At 41.6% G+C, this 16,116-nt stretch overlaps 1 protein-coding gene across 5 annotated transcripts in view; it reads left to right on the top strand.

Moving 5' to 3' along the window:
* The window catches only part of setdb1a (SET domain bifurcated histone lysine methyltransferase 1a), a 42,018-nt gene extending 27,419 nt beyond the window's left edge, over window positions 1–14,599 (top strand). For all 5 annotated transcript variants that reach the window (XM_048229813.1, XM_048229809.1, XM_048229811.1 and 2 more), the window contains 10 exons: window positions 3,814–4,156; window positions 4,612–4,828; window positions 7,347–7,705; window positions 7,977–8,093; window positions 11,999–12,168; window positions 12,380–12,580; window positions 12,687–12,893; window positions 13,338–13,567; window positions 13,856–13,944; window positions 14,398–14,599. In XM_048229813.1, coding sequence (XP_048085770.1) covers window positions 3,814–4,156; window positions 4,612–4,828; window positions 7,347–7,705; window positions 7,977–8,093; window positions 11,999–12,168; window positions 12,380–12,580; window positions 12,687–12,893; window positions 13,338–13,567; window positions 13,856–13,944; window positions 14,398–14,515 — 2,051 coding nt within the window. In that variant the 3' untranslated portion in view covers window positions 14,516–14,599. The remainder of the gene's footprint in view (window positions 1–3,813; window positions 4,157–4,611; window positions 4,829–7,346; window positions 7,706–7,976; window positions 8,094–11,998; window positions 12,169–12,379; window positions 12,581–12,686; window positions 12,894–13,337; window positions 13,568–13,855; window positions 13,945–14,397) is intronic.
* The last annotated feature ends 1,517 nt before the right edge of the window (window positions 14,600–16,116 follow it).

Below are 16,116 nucleotides of genomic sequence, written 5' to 3'. Positions count from 1 at the left end.
TTGGATAAAGAATGGCTAAGAAATAAGCTCATTTACTTTGTTATAGTGCCCCTAGAGACGAAAATTACACCAATGTCTCAGCAACTCTTTGGTGTATGAAGTCCATGGTAGCTGATTGTGAGAATGCACAAGGACATTGGTGTAATTTTCGTCTCTAGGGGCACTATAACATTCTCACAATCAGCTACCATGTCCCTGGACTTCATACACCAAAGAGTTGCTGAGATGTGAGTCTGTTACAGCACCCCTAGAGGCAAAATGAGACCACTTTCCTTGCATGTCCTCACAATCAGCTACTTTGTCTCTGTATTAAGTTTGGACTTCATACATCGAAGCGTTGCTGAGATACAAGCTCACTTCCTGTATTACAGCGCCCCCTATAGAAGCCACATGATTCCAATTTCGTAGTGCGTCCTCACAATCAGATACCAAGTCCCTGTACCAAGTTTGGACTTCATACATTAAAGCATTAGCCCACTTCCTGTTAGGCGGCATCGTCGCCATGTGTGATTGGCTGTCACGGGCAAATAAACTTGAAATTAAAAAATCTGACAAGTATCGTTTGTGCGGCTCCGTCTGAAGATCATCTCCGCCAAATTCTGTGAAAATCGGATGAAATTTGTAACCGCTGAAACTTTTCGTAGAGTTTGGACTAAATTTAATATGGCGGAGGTCCAATATGGCGGAAAGTGACGGGATAGGAGTCGATGAACTCTGTATGGTCCAACGATTCAGACACTACCTCAATTGTGAAAATCAGACAAAAGAGTCAAGGATCCCTGGCCTTGGCCTGTCTACGTACTTCCGGTCGATTTCTTTTCCCTACAGTACTACGTCTGGATAGGTTGATTCACGCTCGTTTACTTCAGCAGTTGGGCAGCCGACCAACCAGCGAACAGAGGGCGTCCCTGAGAGCGATTACGTACTCAGGCATGGTGTTTAGCTATGTCCCCGCCCCAGCCGTGGCCTACTGGTTAGCGCTTCGGACCTGTAACCGGAGGGTTGCCGGTTCGAACCCGACCAGTAGGCACGCTGAAAGTGCCCTGAGCAAAGGCACCTAACCCCTCACTGCTCCCCGAGTGCCGCTGTTAATGCAGGCAACTCACTGTGCCGGGATTAGTGTGTGCTTCACCTCACTGTGTGTACACTGTGTGCTGTGTCTGTTTCACTAATTCACGGATTGGGATAAATGCAGAGACCAAATTTCCCTCACGGGATCAAAAGAGTATATATACTTATATACTTACTTATGGAGCGAAAAGGGCTTATATTTATGAAATCTTTGAGCAAATGTGAATAATAGTTTAGCCTATTAACAGGAGTGTCACGAACGAAGTGGAGTAGAATGTTCTATCGTCAGCTAAACTTTAGTCATAGATTTTGTCACTTGAAATAGGCTACGAACGTACTCGAGTCAAACTCTAGTTTAGTAGGCTACATGGTCGCGTCAAAATCACTATTTTTCAAACACTAAGAAGGCTCGACATAACTTGAAACTTTGATCGAAGCATCATCAGTGTCTCTACATATGAACTCGAGCATTAAGAACATTATTCGTGTACACATAGTTTACTAAAAAGAAAGATTTTGGACAACTCACTCCTTGTAAGATGGCAGCGAGCAGAAAAAACAAGTGAGTTATTCAAAACCTCTCTTTTAGTAAACTCTGTGTACACCAACAATGTTCTCAATGCTCGAGTTCATGTGTAGAGACACTGATGATACTTCGATCAAAGTTTCATGTTGTGTCGAGCCTTCACAGTATTTGAAAATAGCGATTTTAACGCGATTGTATCAAAAAGTAGTAGCCCTATAGGAATCCCATTCAAAGGTAATTTCACCCGAAAACGACAACGCATACAAGCTTAAAAGTGGGCGCTTTGGGCGTACTTATGCATTATGAAAGTTTGACTTGGGTACATTCACAAAACACTATATGATGCATTTTGGCGAGTTACGCAGATGAAACGATGTGATTGTTTGCTGATAAGATGCACCCGTGCTTGTTATGGGCGTGCTGCAGAGAAACTTCTCTGTATGACGAAACGCCGGTTGTTAGTGATTGGTTCAAAGCGGTTCAAAGGAACTCCAATGATTTTAAACCTCAAACTGTGCCCTCCCACCCGGAAATGGATCTAGGCCAGACTCTCTGCGAAGTCAGAGAGTCTGGTTTCCAGGCTACATGAACGCATGTCCAGCATTGAACTGGTGGTGGCGCTAGAGTGTTCAATGTATATGCATAAAAATTGCTGTGAGTGATTGGGACAGTGTCCTGACTAATGGTATCGAGTTTTGTTATGTTAACTCGAAGCGTCACAGAGATGTTAGTCCACTTCCTGTTTGGCGGCTTAATCGCCATATTTGATTGGCTGTCACGGGCAAACAAAAATAAATTAAAAATCTGGCAAGTATCGTTTGTGCGGCTCGGGCAGAAGATCATCTCCGCCAAGTTCCGTAAAATCGGATGAAATTTGTGACCGCTGAAACTTTTCATGCCTGATATGTGAAAATCGGACGCACCGTTCAATGGTCACATGCGTGAATGCAATCCAGGTTTGACCCATTGGTGGCGCTAGAGTGTTGGGCATAGAGTTCTGTAAATTGATGAAAGTGATCATGGGACAGTGCTGAATCAGTGTGCCGAATTTCATAACTTTAGACCCAGCGGTTCAATTTTCGGCCAGATTTTGACCTGTTGGTGGCGCTAGATGGCTGGGTTTAGAGGTCTGTAAATGAGTGTGAGTGGTCAGTGGAGTGTCCCGAAACTTTCTGCCAAAAATCTGCACTTTTTAGCCAGGCGTTCTATGGGCTGCCATAGACTCCAATGGCGTAAGTGTAATAATAATAGGAAAAGCTAGTAACTCAATGGGTGCTTTGCTGCTTGGCCCCCAACAATGACAAGCCAGGTGGAACCTGCCACTCTGTCTCCCTTTCGTGAGCACTCAGACGCATTCCCAATTAAATGGAGTAGCATAACTGCTGCAATGGAGATAACAAATAGTAGGGCTATCATCTCTTGAACTTGATGTTTTGACATTGTAAAAGTTCTCTAAGAAAAGAGTGAATAGCAGTTTGCAGTAAAGCTAACCAACGTCGTCTCTCGCGGGGAAAAAAAAATAGCGAGCAGCCTGATAACCAAATTAAATGCTCGGCTGGATTAAAGTGCTTGGCGGGCCAGATCCAGCCCGCGGGCCGCAGTTTGCCCACCGTTGATGTAATAATGTAATGTAATAAAAGTATTTATGCATAGTGTGGCCTCTCCTACTTTATGTGTTCTAATTATTCAGGCCAGCACTCTAATAGTTTAGAAAAATATGCATTGAGTGATGCCTGCTCCTATCCTCACAATGTTTATATGTGTTACAAGATAGGCAGCTCACATGTAAAGTGAGAAAGAGCTTGACTGAATGAGGAGTTTAAACTGTACACGAGGAAGTAGAGTTCATCACTGATGGTCAGGATAATTTTTCACTTTTTTGTGTTTGCATGACTCAAGACAACTGCGGTGAATAGTACTATTTTCATGTCATTTATATCATTATTGCCAAAGAAAATCATAAAATATTGTCTATATAAGTCTAAATCGCCCAAGCAAGCACATATCTACTTACATCAACTCCTGGTGGGCATTATCCTACTCCAGAGGTCATACTCAAACTCAAATAATGCCGTCACTTGAAGTCATGCAACACCTCATATGGAGCTATACTTCCTTGATTTTTTTTAATCTTGTGTTTATGTGGTAACGAGTTCTTTGCTTACAGCATAATTAGGTCAGATTTTAGTGAGTGTTGACCTTTTTCTCTCATACAGCATCAGAAGGGACAAAATCTGCTGGAAGACCTCCTATTTATAAGCCTCAAACTACGTCAACTGCTGTGGTCTCAGCTACTACCACTGCCACCACCGTTACTACCTCAAAAACTGTTAGTTCTCACCAGAATAGCACAGTTGTGGTGAAAAGGACAACAGCAACTGTCCATGATGTGCCACCAAGCAAAATGCAGCCACCAAACAAAATGCAGCCAAAAGTTGTCTTGAAGAAAATTTCACGATCAGACATCATCTCGCTCAGATCTTCACAGAAAAGAGTATCAAGGCCTGCTTCAGAGGCCTCACCTTCTCCTCCATCTACAGCTGCTGTGCTTCTTCCTCAGTAAGAGCATAGTCATTGTCTCTTGTGTCTCCTCATGGTATTCATAAAATCTTCACTATGTCAGTATAGTGTCTTGAGATGACGGTTACTGTATGTCCCTAGCTGTTTCGGACGTAACAACTGGCTTTGTAGTGTAATCTGAACACTAAAATGACCAAAAGTGATACATACTGTAGTTATACACACAGCTGACATTCTTTATTGGTGATCGCAGAGAACATTTTCTACATGTGCAGATTCCATCAGACTAGACCAGACCAGTACGTATCTGACCATTTGAAACACAAACTAGCTCCACATTGTATTGTATTCCAATAATGTTTCTGTATTTTCTGGGAGTTAAGAATTAAGAAGAATGGTACTATTTATTTATCTGGGTGTAAATATGCTTTCATTGTGGAAGGTTCTGCAGAAATGCCTAATCCCTATTTCCTTTGTGCTCATGGCTTTGACAGCCGGGGGGTAAAACGGCCACTACCCTCCTCTGAAGTGGACTCCCCCATCGTTGTCTCCCTGTCTCGTCTGATGTACAATCCCCACCGATGCTGCCCAGCGTGTTTGGATGCCCTCCGCCCTTCACAACCAAATCCTCATATTGGACGCAACCCCCTCGAGATCCCTCGTCTTCATGGCTTCCTCAGGATCACAGGGCGCCGTCGTATCGACGGTAATGTAAGTGCAGTCATTAAAATCGTAGCCGAACCCTTGTAAATTAGTATTACATTGTTTAGAGATTTAGTTTTGTGTTATTATTATGTTATAACACAACATGTTTTGTCATCTTGTAGTATACAAATACTGCTTGAATACTGAAAACTGGAACAAGTTGTGGGTTGTGTGGGGATTTTTTTGTCATGCAGTTATGTCCTACATGGTTAATCCCAGAGGTGGAAAAAGTACGAAAATATTGTACTCAAGTAAAAGTACCAATACCTTGATGAAATATTACTCAAGTACAAGTTAAAATACCGATCTGAAAATGTACTCAAGTAAAAGTAAAAAGTAGTTCATTTAAAATGTACTTTAAGTAAAGTTACTTAGTTACTTTTTTTTTGGGGGGGGGACCAGAACAACCAGTTTTACCAAAGACTTTCTAATGAGGAGATACAGCACTCAAAAAATCCTCCATGGTAATGCTTGGGGTTAGTTTGTAACACCAATATGGCAGTTGTCTACACATCATATGTCAACACATCACAACCCTTCCGCGGCAAAACGTCGACATGTGAATACATTGAGCGAATCATGTGTTGTGTTGTAAAATACATTGAGCCAATCATTTGGTGTGCTGTGAAGACATCATGCCAATCATCTGTTGGGATCTCGCTGCTGGAGCCAGATTGGTGTCGTGAAGCCTTACACACACGCATTTCTGCTAAAATAGATGCACGATAAGTGCCCAAATAGTGTTGCAATATGGCCGCCGAGTGGAGGTACTTGCCTGAAAAGGACATTGAGAAATGGAGATCTATGTGAAAAGTTCTACTTTAAGTTTGAGCAGTAGTTGATTTTCAAAGTTAGTTGCACTCATCCTTGGGTCGCTTTGCAGTGAACAGTAATCCAGCACAACTGAAAAGCCCCTCACAGGCAGCTGAGGCAGGCAGGCCAATATTGAGTTGCAGAGTTGTTTTTATATTTGGAAACGAGCAGAAGGTTCAGCAGATTAAAGGGCGTCGTACTGGGGGGGGAAAGTGGGAAGTATAGGGCCCCAATGGAGGAGAGGGCCTGTGAATAGTAGAAATACAGGGGGCACAACATTTTCACCAGGCATTAGTAATAACTCGGGTAATCCACACATAAAAAATCCAAACAACTCCATAAGTAGAGTCATGTAATGAAGTGGAATAACACAGGGGAAAAGTATTAAACACGCTAAGAAAAAGCATTAAGGCAAGGAAAGGGAAGGAACGAGCTGGAATCTGTATAGAGTAGTTATCCTTTCTATCTTTGCAAATTAATATAAGCTTGGTTAGTAGCCTACATATTGATGGGCTATAAAAAGGTTTTTCATTACCAAGGTGTCACACAAGAAACATTTCATGATGGATAAAAGCAAAAAGCTCTCCCAAGACCTTTGCAACCTTAGTGTTGCAAAACATATCAATGAAACTGGTTACAGATGCATTTCAAAACATCAGAATCTTCCTGTAAGCAGCATGGGAGCCATTATCTGCAAGTGGAAGAAACATCACTGCATCATCAACCGGCCATGCACAGGATCTCCTCGTAATATTTCTGACCAGGGAGTCAGAAGGATAGTCAATTCCAAGAGCCAAGGACCACTCGGAGAAAGCTCCAGAAAGACTTGAAAGCAGCCAATTCAATTAAATAGTTCTGGAAGTAACTAAAGATCGGGATTCACAAGAGGGACCCCTGGAATCTGTTTAGGTGAAAATTTCGAATAGACTCACTGGAAGTTTAGGCTAATTACTGGGGAAAAAAATAAGCGTTCAATACTTATTTCCACCATATATTTATTTTACCTGAATATTTTAACATCCAAATTAAATGTCAAAATGAATGTCAGACGAAATTTAAAGTTTGACTGACTGGATTTTGTATACAAAACATAGTGAAAACTGTGTAAGGTCACTCTCACTCTCCCTTGCTAAAGAGCTAAATGGTGTAGTCCGCCTGCACGATTCATAAGGTAGTCTAAACGTCAAAACACGAAATCCCATGGTGTTTGCTTAAATATCTCTGCAATCAGTGCTAAAACGAACTGAGACAACCGATTGGAATAGCGGAAAATACACTTTCATAGGTTAGGCTAATCTGATTCATTTCGTGATCCAGTCTCCAACACTTTCAGAAAGACTGCATGGCGCCAGCTTGATTCATGTCCTGTTGTAGGCTACATGCTGATCATTATCACTAGGCTAGTGGTTTAGGGCGCGATTTTTTTTTTCTCCCTTTTCTGTTTTCGTCAGTCTTTTTTTTTTTACTCAAGTAACGGATGGGATTTTTGATATAGCGAAGTACAATACTTCACTCAAAATGTAATCAAGTAAAATTTAAAATACCGATTTTATAAACTACTTAAAAAATACAAAATACACAGAAAAACTACTCGATACAGTAACGTGAGTAAATGTATTTCGTTACTTTCCACCTCTGGTTAATCCTTGACTACTCTACATGTAGAGAGTATCTGTCATGTTGCTTAGAAAAAATCCTTTATGTGATGCAGGTGTCGTTCCACGTGTTTTACCGCTCACCGTGTGGACGGAGCCTCAGCACCATGAAACAGGTGCAGGACTTCCTGTTCCAGACGCGCTGCGACTTCCTGTTGCTGGACATGTTCTCTCTGGACCCCTTCGTGTTGGTCAAACGTGCCCTGCCACCGAGGCAGCCGGAGGTGTTCTACTCTCTCCCGGACATCTCCAAGGGAAGCGAGACGGTGCCCATCCCCTGCATCAATCTGATAGATTCTTCTAGGCCTGAACTTATCGAGTACATTGCCAAAAGGAAACCAGGCAAGGGGGTGTACATAAATACCCAGACAGACTTCCTGGTTGGCTGTGACTGCACTGATGGCTGCTTGGATAGGTGTGTTGGTGTTTGTTTTCAGACACAGATCGTGGCTTAAAACATCAGAACAGAATCATAATTATTTGGCAATATGAGTTACTACACACACATAATTTGGTTCCAGCCAATGGTGTAAATCAAGTCGCACAGACAATAGATATAGACAAAATACAACATGGATAATATACAATACAATATAGGCAGTACAGACAGTGTACATATTATGCATGAGTTTATTATACCTAGCTGGTCCGTTACATTAGCTGTCTGTTCTGTGTGCGTGATGCAGGTCGAAGTGCTCGTGTCACCAGCTTACAATTGAGGCCACAGCGCTGTGCCCCGGAGGGCCTGTGGATGTAAATGCTGGCTATGCTCACAAGAGGCTACTTGCCCCTCTGGTTACAGGGTAAGTGTTCTGTCTTGGTGTCTGTGTCTAATTCACGATTCCCATCCTCTGCTTTCCCATGGCTGCATCTTCAGATGTTATGTTTGTGTTATTATTATGACGCCAAGGCGGGGGTCATATAGGTTTAGTCAGATTTTTTTTTTTTTTTTTTTCTTTTTTTGCCCAAATTTCCGTCCAATGATTCCCGGACACTGAAAGACCGGGTACACGAAACTTGGTGGGCATGTAACCCCATATGGATAGCATGGAACCATCGCTTTTCGTTTTGATCTGTAGCCCCCGCTGGACTGGACCCCCGAAGGAGGGTAGGGCAGACACAGTTTTCTGTGAATATCTCAAAACCGTAAGGTTTAGGAGGACCACCTTTTTTTTGTATGTTGATCTCAAGGCCATGTCAACCCATTCCATAACCACTCATTTCATGTATAGCCCACCTAGTTAAACACAAAAAGTAAAAATGAGGTGTTGTAATTGAAGGTATCTGTGACCTAACATAGTCAAAACTGCACGAAATTGGAAGTGTAGGATCATTATGACACCCTCTGTATGCAAGTTTTGTGGAATTCGTTCATGGGGGCCACACAATAAATTAATTTATGTTACTATACACCAACTGGCCTGTAGGTGGCCGGAGACAGTTTTCTGTGAATATCTCGAGAACCGTAGGGGCCTAGGAGGTCCACCTTTTTATGTATGTTGGTCTTAAGGGGCATGTCAACCCATCCCATTACCACTTATTTCATGTATAGCCACCTAGTTAAAAATTAAAAAGCAAACAATTAGGTGTTTTCATCACAATATCTCTGGCTGACAAGGTCAAACTGCACGAAATTAAAAGTGTAGGATCATTATGACACCCTCCTAATGCATGCCAAGTTTTCTGTACTTTCGTTCATGGGGGCCTTTACAATAAAATAATTTATGTGTACATTTAGTGACGATACACCAACAAGGATTCCCCGGACACTGAAAGACCGGGTAAACAAAACTTGGTGGGCATGTACCCCCACATGGATAGCATGGAACCGCCATTCTTCGCTTTGATCTGTAGCCCCGCTGGACTGGACATCCCGAAAGGAGGGTAGGGCAGACACAGTTCTCTGTGAATATCTTGAGAACTGTAGGGCCTAGGATGACCAATTTTTTTCCCGTATGTTTGCCTCCAGGGGTCATGTTAGCCCATTCCATGTGCACACATGTGCATAAACAGATACACACGCACACACATACATTTACAGTAATCATAATGATGACACATACCACACAGTAGACATATAATGTACGCATGCATGCACATGCACAAACACACATACGCAGGCAAACACACAAGCACGCATTACACACACACACACACACACCCACACACATAAACATAAATTTGTACACGCTTTACAATTCAAGAATTTTTCCCGGCCATCTACTCCCCTGAATTTTTGGTCATTGATACCCGGGACACCAACCACCGGGTACATGAAATTTGGTGGGTATGTAGCCCCACTAGACTTTTACGAAAAAATTTAATTTCGTCCCCCTGAACCCCTGAACCGCTAAAAAAAACAGTTTTTCCTAAATAAATACCTGAACCGTGGCACTGAGGATGAAGAATCTTTTATGGTATGTTGGTCTCAAGGGCCCACATCAACCTGGCTCATAATCACTCATGTGATTTGCACCCCCACCCCCGTAAAAATGAAAATGCAATATTATTCTGCTTTAATCGCCCCTATCTTCAGTTAAGATGTTCAGAACTGCACCAAATTTTATGTGTATGATTGACCTGGCATTCTCTGGGGATATGCCCAGTTTCAGAGAATTTCATCCATGGGGGTCTAATAAAATTAGGTTATGTGTACATTTAGTGACTGTACACTCATTGGCCTGTAAATGGCGGTGCACACATATACACATGCACACACACAGGCACCCACATACTATCGGTATTAGAACGGCCGATACATAATTACAAATTCAGTAGGATTAAAAAGAAAGCCAAAATAAATATTCATCATCATCATGGCTGCATTTTCAGTATTGGCGAAGTAGTAGTCGCTTTGTCCACTAGATGGCGATCGCTGCAGGAGGCTTAATTTTGTTGGAAGTTAAAAGTGGGTTGGAAAAACAATGGACGCTTCCTACAAGGACTGTTTTTCATGAACATCTAATAAGGATAGGACGATGTTCACATGAAGTGTAATTCCCATTTCTTCTTGAAGCCGAAATAAATCTGAGGATGTTTATCGGACATGCTTGGTTTTTACTGCAGGTAATGCTAATCTTGTAATATCAATAAGGACCTAGGTAATGTTACCGTTAGCGCACTGGTTGAGTGATGGAGGCATTTGATTGATTGCATTTGTAGAAAACTATAAAGTGCGCCATAGCAGGGTGTGAGAGGGGAATCGATGTGCTTTGATTACAGCTTGGTAGTTGTAGTCTGTGAAATTAAAAAGCACGCGGTGTGTGAAGTATCCAAACAATGACACCTTCATTTCATTATGGCTGCTTTAGCAAAACACCTTAAGCTACTGTGTAGTGGGTCCCATTTAGAAGTGGCTACTTCATTCAAGGCCTTTGACTCATGGAGCTGCATGAATGTTATTACAACTTTTCGCCACGATATGACAGTTTAAGTCCGCTTGATACTGTAAGGCATGAAACCATTGGTTTCCAAAGGAGATTTTATTTGTGTCGCCAGCATAGCCTATTGACAATTTATGTTGTAAATAGGCCTACCTTATAATCCTACCTGTAGCTTAGGGAAGCTAACAGCTTTCTATTAGGATCTAGTTTGTTAGTTACCGCTTTGTCATAACTCCCTGATGCATTTTTGCATTTAGAATAGCCAGAGCGTGTATATCTCAATCGAAAATTAAACAATATCGGTGCCTATGGACTAGGCTGGGTGAACCCAGCCTGATCTGCCCGCTATTTATTTTTTTGATTTCTTAAAAGATTGAGCTTGGTCTGATGAAAGCCAGACTAGCCATGGACCTCAGTTAAACAATGCAAGGGAACATGAATCAGCCTATATTTGCACGAACAATAACGGACAAAAGCTCTTCAACTTTGGCCCGTTAAAATGTGTATGAACAGTCTAGCGAATGATTTCATCAAGGCCCATTTGGACATGTCAGTTATTTGCACCACTGGTTAGATGTAAAACAGCATTTCGCTTCAGACTAGGCTACTGTTACTTAATTTGTGCATTAACAATAACGTTTCAGACTACTGTTACTTAATTGGTGCATTGACAATAAAGTATTACATGAACTAAAGATGACTAAAATCTTATGTAGAAGAAGAAACATTCACAAAAAATCCATCCATCCAAAATGACCTTTGTTTTTGATAGCTGTTGAAAACGACATGGAACTGACAGAGATGTTTTGTTTATAAATACATAAAAAAAAAAAAAAAAAAACATTATGCTGATACCTTTTGCTTTTCCCAAATACAATGTAGCCTACAGGTGTAAGTGACCTTTCATCAATCCAGTTGCAATGGATGAACTGTGATGAACTGCCCTACTTGTGATTGTTTAGAGATTTTAAAGGTTTTATAACAATGCTACATCTTCTTTGGCTATTCTACAATCTATTCACCTTTTCAGCACCAGTAGGCTACTTTCTGTGCAGCCGCTACACACACACTCAGGCATGCCAAACAAGCATACACAAAAGTTTCAAGAGTGGGGATGGAGTAAAATATGGAGACAAATTGAAGTGTGATTTATTTTCGCGGAACGGATGTACAGGACTGAGCGGCGGTCATATTTTGTACCGCTATGCGGTACATCTAGTTGTTATAAAGACAGTTTTGTCATGAGTTGTGTTTGTCATGAGTTGTGTACAGACAGTTTTGTTATGAGTTGTGATTGGCATATGTGTTTCTTTCTGGCTGTTAAGGGTGCATGAGTGTAACCCGCTGTGCCGCTGCGACCCGCGGATGTGCTGCAACCGGGTGGTACAGCACGGCCCCCAGCTCCGGCTGGAGTTGTTTAAGACACAGCACAAAGGTTGGGGCATCCGTTGCCTGGACGACGTGGGCAAAGGCACCTTCGTTTGCACCTTTGCAGGTAAGGGCAGTGAGCAGATTAAAGCCTCACACCTCACCTTTAGCCGCTACCGCACTGCTTTGTTGACACTAGCTCACAAGTGTGATTTTTCTGCAGCCTTAGGATGCATTACAAGGTAACACATCCACCTTTCACCTCCAAGCACCATCTAGTGCGCATGGCATGGTCATCACAATACACATGACCTGTTTTCTGCTTCTGTCTTGTCCAGGTAAAATAGTGACTGATGAACTGGCTAACGCTGAAGGTAAGGTGTCTGGCGATGAGTACTTTGCTAACCTGGATTACATAGAGGGTGTGGAGAAGATGAAGGAGGGCTACGAGAGCAGCGCGTACTGTTCAGATGGCGAGGATGCCAGCAAAGAGAATACCAGGAAATCCCAGTCTAATGCAGCAAGTAACAGCACTGCAGGTAACAAACTATGCTATATGCCCCATGCAGTATAAAATCTAGGAAGCTGTTTTTCTTTTTCTACTTATTAATTTGGCTTCTCTGGCGTTTGGCTTTGTGTCCTCAGATATGCAGGTAGTTATGGACAGTGATGATGATGATTCTGACACTGATGACGATGAAGATTATGATGATGATGATGATGATGACGACGAAGACGTCTCAAGTGAGGACCATAGCGGTTCTGATGACAGTTTTGTGGCTGATGACCTAGAAGATGACATAACCATACGAAGAAACTATATAACCCGTCGAAATGCCAAGATACTGAAGGGTGAGGAACAGTCACTATCACTACATTCTGTAATCAAATATTGCTTTGTTTTTTTAACTAATTTGGAAAAAGGACAAAAAAAATGGTTTACATCTTAAAATAGCTGCGAGACAGGATTGTGTCAAGACACAGATCTGGGGAAGGACACAACATTTCTGCTAAATTGAAAGTGCCCAAGAGCACGGTAGCCTCCATCATTCTCAAATGGAAAAGAACAACCAACAGTCTTCCTAGATCGCTCAGCCAAACTGTGTAATCCGTAACGAAGGGCCTTGGTCAGAGAGGTAACTAAGGACCCAATGGAATATGAAAAAACGAGTCTGAAACATAACAAAAAGTGGAAAACTTGAAAACGGTCTGAAAACTTCTGAGTTGTGCTGTATGACTAGGGTACTACTCGTTTTTCTTGTCTGTGACACTTCATTGTTTCTTTTCGGGTGGCAGTCTCTGTGGAAATGAGGAGTCCCACAGGGTCCCATGGTTCCCATGGTTCCCGACCTGGTTTTGCAGTCAAGTCCACCCATCGCAAGGTGAAGCCTGGTGGTGAAACAACCAAACCAAGTGGCCAGAAGGACTCGCCCTCTCAAAATGCTACCCGGAGGCTCTTTGATGGGGAGGAGAACTGTTATATAATTGATGCACTCCAGCAGGGCAACCTTGGGCGCTACCTCAATGTAAGCAATAGCATCCTCTCCTGGCCAGGTGAAGTTCTCATTCTCTCCATTTCAAGCCCCTTGGGCAAGATGGGGAAACAAGATTACAAGATTTAGTGCTTTTGATGTTCATATGCATAACCAACGCCCTTAAGGGTTAACCATTAAAGGAAAACTCAATTTTCACATAGTTCTCAGTTTTTCAAGGTACTGTTGTTATGAGAAAGAAAAATCTTATTTTCCTAAACTTGTTTTTTTTTTTTTTCTGATTTAATTATTTGAATTTTTACCTAACAACTTGTCTTTCAGCATAGCTGTGATCCTAACCTGTTCGTCCAGAATGTGTTTGTGGACACTCATGACCTCCGCTTCCCTTGGGTTGCTTTCTTCACCAAAAAGTGAGTAAACAGTGAGTCAATGGAAAAATGAGAATATTGAGTCTTCATTTTCACTCCATAATGGTAGAGGTGTGACGTGGCCTAGGTCTTATCAGAAATCTTGCGCGTTCTTTTTTGTACTTTTTAGAAATCTTAACAAAAAGCTTCAGAATCAGTTTAGGTCCAGTTTGAGCAGCCACTTTTCAGCAAGCAGGAGATTGTACATAGAGTGCATTGGATCACACATTTTGCTTCACTGTTTTACATTTCAAGGATTAATTGCAGTGTATATCACACTTAGATGTGCCTTGCAAACCCTTGAAATAGTGTTACACGATGGTGTCCATGAATACATGTGTTTTGTTTTTTTTTGAGCTGGAACAAACTTTTCTTTTTTTAAAGAGTTTTTTTTTTAAATGATTTTTTCTCTTTTTTAATTGTTCCTTACTTTTGTCCTCTCTTGCTCTCCTTCAGGCGTGTCAAAGCTGGAACAGAGCTAACATGGGACTATAATTATGAGGTGGGGAGTGTGGAGGGGAAAGTCCTTCTGTGTAACTGTGGCTCCCAACGATGTACAGGACGCCTGCTGTAGAAGGTTTTCTGTTAATGTGATTTTATAAATAATCCCTTGTACGACTTCTATTTATGTTTTTTAAAATAAAATGAAAAAATAACTTAAGAGGGGTCTATGTGTGTTTACATAATATGGTCATATTATATTCATATTATGGTTAGAGATGGGGGTGGGGGTGTTTGTTTTGCTTTTTTGTTCATTAAAAAATTTTCAAAAAATGACTGAGCTGCAAATGCAAGTAGCAGCATAATAAACATCACACATGAATGGAATGCACAACAATATCCACAGCAACTGAGGGAAGACTGATTGAGTTATCAAGCAAATTCTGGATGTAAATGTCATGCAGTCTCAGATGATCGGCTACCCAATGCAACTTTTTGATCAATGTTGCTTGGCAGTCATCCCATTTACATGACCATAACTGGCAATAATCTTGCGTATACAAGGAATTTGGTTGAATTTATCCCATCTTTGAAATAGTGAACACACAGTGAGGTGAAGCACACACTAACTTGGAGCAGTGAGCTGCCTTACTACAGTGGTGCTCGGGGAGCAGTGAGGGGTTATGTGCCTTGCCCTCAGCCGTTCCTACTGGTCGGGGATCGAACCGGCAACCCTACAGTTACAAGCCCAAAGCCCTGACCAGTAGGCCACGACTGCCCTGGAAAAACCTGATCTGGCGCATTTACATGCACTTCAGTAATGTGATCATCGAAAAAAAAAACTGGTTTACATGATTTTGTCCATTAGTCAAATTTATTTCCAAGTACATGACTTAAAACTCAAACTACCTATTATTTTCAAAACATCTGGGCATTTTTGCTGACGCTTTTCGAAGTGTGTTCCCATTTCTATATTGCCTACTGTCGAGATGGAGTATATTAAGGGTTTTCTTATTAAGCATAGGGCCTACAATTGACTTCCTCTTCACTCCAGAAGTCTTTTGCTTGTGGGTTTATTGCTGCTGCACGGCATGTTTGTTGTCTGCTGCTGCTTGCGTTTTGACTACATTTTGGCTTTGTACCAATGCACAGATGTAAAAGAACTAACTAATTCTGAAATAGGCCTACGGTATACATGCACCAAAGAAATCGAACAATTGGGGAAAATCTAGGTGTGTTAATCTGATTTTTCATAATCCGATAATGGCTGTTATCCAATAAAGCATATTGCATTACATGACCACTTGAATAATCTGATGACCCCAGAAATCAGATAATGATTGGATTATTAGGGTGCATGTAAACACACTGTTAGGGAATACAGTTCTGACATTTTCCCACTGATACTGGGCAACAACTATTTCTGGTGAACTTTAATCAGAGAAGGTTATCAAAGAATGCTCAGATAGGATTGAAGTAGAGCCATATGATATCAAGGAACATGGGGATCAAGTCTTGTCCCTGTGCACAAGCCTTTATACAGGTGCAGGTGAGGCAGGAGTATAACCATCAAAGTCAAATCCCTATAAGTAAAACTTGTCCCTGTGCACAAGCCTTTATACAGGTGCAGGTGAGGCAGGAGTATAACCCAAAAGTAAAACATCAAAGTCACTGCACATATCCCTATAAGTGAGATGTGTGATATTTTTGTAATTTTCTGGTAAAATAATTTTC

The sequence above is a fragment of the Alosa alosa genome, chromosome 20, assembly GCF_017589495.1.
Source record: "Alosa alosa isolate M-15738 ecotype Scorff River chromosome 20, AALO_Geno_1.1, whole genome shotgun sequence".
In the NCBI taxonomy this organism is placed as follows: domain Eukaryota; kingdom Metazoa; phylum Chordata; class Actinopteri; order Clupeiformes; family Clupeidae; genus Alosa; species Alosa alosa.
The sequence above is the reverse complement of the archived record's forward strand: the minus strand, read 5'-3'. Positions and strand labels throughout refer to the sequence as shown.